Below are 6,517 nucleotides of genomic sequence, written 5' to 3' on the forward strand. Positions count from 1 at the left end.
AAAAACTAGAACGAATTTTTAGGGTTCAAGCATATTTCGATCAAATCAGAATCAACTTAGGCCGATCCATTGCTGAGTCCGCTCCCTCAAACCTTGAAGAGAGAGAGAGACAGAGAGAGAGAGGTTCATATATGTATATCAAGTGATTCAACCCCAAAGGTGTTGCTCAGTTGAGGGAGTGTCCTTAAATCGACATGCGTCCTAAGTTCAACTCCCCTATTCCCTTGGGGTCAGCCCCATGACTTCTATGGTTCTCATAGGATCCAGTGTTGACTCAATGCGTGTGTGTACGGAGATATGCATGTACCCAAGGACTAGTGGACTCCCTTGGGGTTAGCCCCATGGTTTCTATGGTTCTTATAGGATTTGATGTTGATTCAATATGCGTGTGTAGAAGCATATGCGCGTACCTAGGTACAAAGCATAAACATCATAATTTTATAATCTGTGGTAAGATTCTAAAGGTTTGTGGTTGATTTGTCAGTATAAATATCAGTATGTCATCTAACATGTTCATATTAGGGTAAGTGGGAGTTTATTAGCAACATGATGTTATTACAGCTATCTAACATGATGGTGACTGAATTCAGTCAACAGACCAAAGAATTTTTTTATTTTTTTTATTTTTTATTTTGGGGGGATGAAATAGACCAAAGAAAGTTGCTCACAAGTCTTTAGGAGTAATTATACTTGTAGTGACTTTTTTGTTGTTTGCTTTGATTTTAACGATCTCAATTTTTTCTTTTAATTTATAAAAATAATCAAAAAGAAAGTCGTTTTTCCATGAGCTGCCAGAGAAATATTAAAGCCTTAATGGGGGACCAAGATATCATTAATTATTAATTTTTTGTACTTGTTTCTTGGGGTTTCCTGAACTATTTCTTAGAAGGTAAATCATCACCCTAATGTTTAAGATAAACTATTTAATTAGAAGGAAAGAACAAAGCAAGATCTTGTGGGATTAGGCGAAATCTTCTCTCCTGTGTTACTTAAGATACTTTCTGGAAAAAAAAAAAAAAATTTAAATTATTTGGTAAACCTCTTCCGTAAAAGCGTAGACGAGCCGTGCAGCAATTGAAGCGTCATGGCATTACGTCCACCCAGATCTGGTAGCCTAGGTTGCAGCACCAAAAAGGTGGGGTGGCCATTTGCATCCCTATGTTGTGGGATCTGAGACTCTGAGAGGAATTACATGTAAAGCCTTTATCCTAACAAGTTAGTTCTAGAAACTGTTTAAAAAAGGAAAAAACACTTCGTTATAGAAACACCTAAAGGTGGAGAACAAGGTTTAAGAATTCGGAATTGAGTACAGGTCCTCCAAGATCGATCTAATTTGAGTATAGTTTTAGTTAATGGTATCGGATCGGATATCGGTTCGTTTTGAAACCAATATTAATACATATTGTTTTGTATTAATCTATTAGATGTTTTGGCCCTAAAAAAAAAATTCAAATATTAACATTATTTTGATCATTTCACTCTCAATTCATATCATACCATCACAGGTATTGGTATTGGTGTGGACTGATACGACCAATTCAACAATAACCATTCCTAAAACCCTGGTTCCTATTTGACAAACTAACAGTGCCGCCCTTGAGGAGGTTATATGGTTATTTCAGTAAACTACCTGTATAGGGTTATTTGTAGCAAGTATTCTTTCTCTATTATTTATCGGAGAAAGGAGTGAGGATGAGTGACTATAACTCTATTATTCATTGATAGTGAAAAAACATATCTCATCTCATCATAGATGTATACAATCTTACTGAATCACGTAAATCTTTGTGTTATATGATTGTTGTTTGTAATTTCTATTCATTTCTTGTATCGTTTTTTAAGTTATCATTTCCTACGCCACTAGCCACTAGGTCGGAGTTGTTCAGAATTAATGAGAATCAATTGAAATCAATTAATATAGAATTAGTCACATTCATGAACAATAGATTTGGATGCCAAATCAGCCGATTCTATTCACTTTTTAGAACAAGCAGGGTGGATATTTTCCACTTTGTCATGTTGGTTTTTTTTTTTCAAAAAATTAAATAAATAAAGGGAAGTAGTTCTCTGGCTAGGAGTGTGGCCTACGCCAGCACTCTCATGTGTCTATATCTCTCCTCCTCAAAACAAGAGGGTAAATATATCTTTTCATATGAAAAGAAGAGAGATAGACTTATGGGAGTGTTGACATAGGCCACACTTCGAGACAGAGAGCTTTCTCTCATAAATAAAATAATACATGTGAGGAGATATGCTTAAACTCAGAGATCTTTTCAAAAAAAACTGAAAATAAACCCTAGATTTTTTTTTTCCCACATCGGTTCAGATCATTAGGATTCTTTGTGCTGCCCAAGAGGAGCGCCAATCCATGTGCTTAAATAAGGGGAACCTGAAGAAAAGATTTGGTCAAAAAGTCAAACCTAATCCACCGATCATTACCGTCAATCCAATAGTTCTACCAATGGATTCTACTACAACGATGTACCATTTTGTGTGGTTTTAGTCTCAAGTTTGACTTGACAGCAACAGTAGGAGCGGTGGTGTTGTGTTGTCGTGTTGGGTCCACCCTGTTGATTGATATGACTCATTGATACGTGGAAGCCACATCTGATTATATCCTAAACCAGATTTTTAAGGTACATACAGTATACAGATCATAACGATAAGGAACAACCCATGGTGTTGCCCTATCCACAAGGTCCCCCAACTGCCCTACACGGCTACACAGCTACCTACCGGGCCATTGGCTGGTACCACCCAAATGACAGAAATGCCATTCCACCTTCTCACAAGAAACTTTTTTAAAGAAAAAAAAAAAAAAGCATAGGGGAAATGTTTCGTTGGGAAGCGTGGCCCCTATGCATGCACAAGGGCCAATGGGAGTATGCAGAAACATCCGTCATTTCACATTTCATGGGATGTGTCTGGACGCTCCCTGATAGAGTTCTTATTCCCCAAAACTAATACAACACTCTCTTATGTGGGTGACAAACGGTTGGTTTCAGTCTGGTTTAAGATAGGACCAAGACATATTGGTTCAAGATTGAAATCGACCGATATGTTTTGCGGTTTTCAAAATTGGACCGAAACCTATTTCTTGCCTATCAATGTGGTTGGCCGATTTCGATCCATTATTGGACTCATATCGACCATGATCGACTCAATCTATGATTAAACCGGATCGTAAACAAAACAAGCTAAGCTGAAACCCCTTCAAGAATTATGGTTTTAAGAATTTGAAACCAATTGACCTAATCGGTCGGTGTTGATCCTAATTTCAGCTGAGTAGAATTTGGTTGATTCGGGTCTGTATGGCAACGTTTTTTGTTCTAAAATACGTTTTTGAATTAGAAACTTTTTTTTTTTTTGTGTAATTCTGTATCGACAAATGTTGTATGGTAAAACTGAAAAAAAAAATTGTTTCTACCACTAGAAAAAAAAAAAAAAAAACACATAAATTGCATACTAAGAGAAGAATTTCTTCTACTTTATGGTGATAATAGTGGTCGTGGAAGTGGAGGTGGAAGGTGGTGGCGGTGATAATGTAGTGGGGGTGCCAGAATCATTTCTATTATCCGACTTGTTTGAAAAAAAATATAACAACAGACCAGACAATACATACAAGTTCTATTCCATTTCTATCCTCAAAAGCCGAAAAAACACTAGAAATGATTTTTTGAAAGATTACAATACAGACCCTTCTTGACCAATTCCAGCCGATTCCAATCCGGAACTCCCCCATTCCGAGTTTTGAATCATTGTTAATCAGTATAGGGAGGTGGCATTTTTTGGTAATTCAGCTTAAGAATTAAGAAAACAAGAACAATTCTATTAAAAAAAGAAAAAGAAAACAACAACAATGCGGTGGGGCCAATAGTGTCTCATTAGCAATCATTCTCCATTTTATTTCAATCTTTTAATCAATCTTTTAATGTTAATAAAGTTTCTCGCTTTTATTAAGTTGTAGAACAAGTGGGTAGGTCCCATCATCATTGGATAAGCCAAGGTACATCAACGTCATGAGATGAGGCCACTTGGCGACGCCAATACAAAGATGTGATGGTGGCTCCCACACGTAAAGACTCAAGATAAGCCTCCATCGTTAAACCATTTTAAATAACATTTCTTTCGAAATCAAAAGTGTAAAAGTATTTTAAAAAAGGGCAATAGAATGCTACACTAGCACTCTCTCCTCCTCATGTGAAAAGTCACCTCCGATCCCGAAATAAAACACATAGGAGAATTGGCCTAAGCCAAACTGCCTTACAGAAAATTACTTCTCTTTTTAAAAAATAAAAATAAAGAAATCAGCATCAAATAAATATTTATTATTAGAATATTCGTGTCCGAGTCTTCCGAGTATATCCGGATAATTCCGGAACCTCACATTATTGCAAAGTGGGGCCCAGACCGACGTGGATCCCAGCTGTTTAATCTATTTCCTAAGCCCTCTACCCCCAACAACTTAATCGTCTAGTTATATCCACCAACGCTAATCTGACACATGTACCACAGCTAGACAAAGTCATGTTCGCGGCGGCTCGTTCGTCCACGTTGGCAGGTGGGTCCCGTTACCCTAACCATCTCTTTACTTCCTTTGCCTTGCGAGTTGCGGCTTTATATAAATCTCGTTTATCTTTCATTCTTTTCAAACACGTGAGTGAGTCAAGGAGTCTCAAATATCAGAATTTGGACAGAAGCAATGACCGGAGCAACGGCGAGAATTCCGGTGAAATCTCGGAATCTGATACTAGGTGATTATGAGATCAAATTTCTCGGGGAAAAAGCGAGTCTTCACGATATGTTCTTTGGGTTTCTAGAGGAAGGAGAAGAGTGGTCGGAATCTTCCTGTAGTACCGATTCCGGCGGTAGGTACAGTGATGATGCCGGCGACGAAGAGGAACAAGATGAAAATGCTAGCAGCGCTGAAGAGAGCAAAGCTTTCTGGGAGACTCAGCACCAGCTTCTCAATGTAAGTTTTACATAATCCAACCACTCTGCAACATATGGGCCACCACTAGAATGGCTCAGAAAAAAAAACCTGTCACGATGTTCCACCTGAGATTCGTTCTTTTGTCAAAAAAAAACTTCTGTTTGTGTCATTTTATGAGAATTTGATAGTACAGAAGCAACGATTAACTGGCTTTTCCACCGATTTACAGGCAACCTTGTCAAGAACAAGTTCTGTGGAGTCAAGGATCCGTCAGGCCACTAAAGAGGCTTTAAGAGAATCCCAAAAAGCAGGAAATGTTTGTGTTTGCCGGAATCCCGTCCCTGGTGGTTGCCGGAATTGCTTGCGCAGAGACATTTCTGAACGTCTTCGGAATGCCGGTTTCAATTGTGCCATTTGCAAATCTAAGTGGAGAAGTTCACCGGAGATCCCATCAGGTATAAAACCAAACCAGACGAAATTAAGGCTTTTCTTACCCCAATTCAAAATTTAATTTTCCGTTCTGTCATTCAGTTGATCTCATGTATGTGCTTGTTTCTGTTTCATCATCACAGGAGAACATACCTACCTAGATGTTATCGATAAATCCTCCAAGAAAGGAGAAGTAAGGGTTTTAATAGAGTTAAATTTCCGGGCAGAGTTTGAGATGGCAAGAGCTAGCGATGAATATAACCGGCTAATCAACCGGCTACCGGAAGTTCTAGTTGGAAAGGGGGAAAGGCTAAAAAGCCTGGTTAAGATACTCTGTTCGGCAGCTAAGAAATGCATGAAGGAGAACAAAATGCATATGGGACCATGGAGAAAACACAAGTACATGCAGGCTAAGTGGTTTGGCACCTGTGAACGGATAGCACCGGCGCCGCTCTTCTCTACAACAATCTCCGATCGACCACCCAAACCTCCTAGGGCTTCTATGCTAACATTTGACTTGCTTGAAAAGCTGCCCACCTTACAACCTAAGGCTGTTGAGGTGGTCTAATCTACTCCAGAACAAAGTTTTGTTTTTTTCTTTTTTCTGTAATTTTTTTGTTGGTTTTGGGTGTTGTTTTGGGGTATAGGTTTGAGACTTGTTTGTGGTCCACTACTGTTCCTAAGACCTGTACATTATCCACCCTTCCTTCACCTTTGTATATTTCAAGAGAGAATAGAAATAAAAATGGATTGAATTATGGATCATGAAATCATGGAGTCAATTAACTAGTTTTCATTGTATTTTATTAGTTTTACTTTAAAAAAAAATTCATCTTCTAAGGCAGGCCATTTTATCCCAATTAAATGGAATCAGTAACATGGATATGTGCCCTCAAATGAGCTCTTATTCGAGGTTATATTTGATACAAGGCTTAAGCAATGCATGTCTTTCCTCATTTCTTCTAGTGTCATTTTAGGTTGGTTCCTAATTCTTTTAATTCTTCCAATCTGATCAAATCACTCCTCCATAGTCCATACTGGAGCATCTAAAGGTCTATGTTGAACTTTGTCATGCTATCTCATATGATTTTCTCATAGCTTATCATGTATCGTAGCCACTCCCAAATCAACTTTAATATGATCATCCTTAACTAG

The 6,517-nt window shown here is 38.1% G+C and overlaps 1 protein-coding gene across 1 annotated transcript; it reads left to right on the forward strand.

The window, feature by feature from the left end:
• The first annotated feature begins 4,677 nt into the window (after positions 1–4,677).
• On the forward strand, positions 4,678–5,959 carry LOC122639455. The gene is made up of 3 exons (XM_043832319.1): positions 4,678–4,972; positions 5,163–5,388; positions 5,506–5,959. The coding sequence occupies exons 1-3, from the start codon at positions 4,703–4,705 to the stop codon at positions 5,928–5,930; spliced, it is 921 nt and encodes a 306-aa protein (XP_043688254.1). The 5' UTR covers positions 4,678–4,702; the 3' UTR covers positions 5,931–5,959.
• The last annotated feature ends 558 nt before the right edge of the window (positions 5,960–6,517 follow it).

This window comes from Telopea speciosissima, chromosome 9, assembly GCF_018873765.1.
Source record: "Telopea speciosissima isolate NSW1024214 ecotype Mountain lineage chromosome 9, Tspe_v1, whole genome shotgun sequence".
In the NCBI taxonomy this organism is placed as follows: domain Eukaryota; kingdom Viridiplantae; phylum Streptophyta; class Magnoliopsida; order Proteales; family Proteaceae; genus Telopea; species Telopea speciosissima.

Bases quoted from the DNA above. Each gene is read 5' to 3' on its own strand.
- LOC122639455 (XM_043832319.1), top strand. From the start codon at position 4,703: ATGACCGGAGCAACGGCGAGAATTCCGGTGAAATCTCGGAATCTGATA. The intron at 4,973-5,162 runs GTAAGTTTTACA...ACCGATTTACAG, and splicing joins CTCAGCACCAGCTTCTCAAT to GCAACCTTGTCAAGAACAAG. The intron at 5,389-5,505 runs GTATAAAACCAA...TCATCATCACAG, and splicing joins TTCACCGGAGATCCCATCAG to GAGAACATACCTACCTAGAT.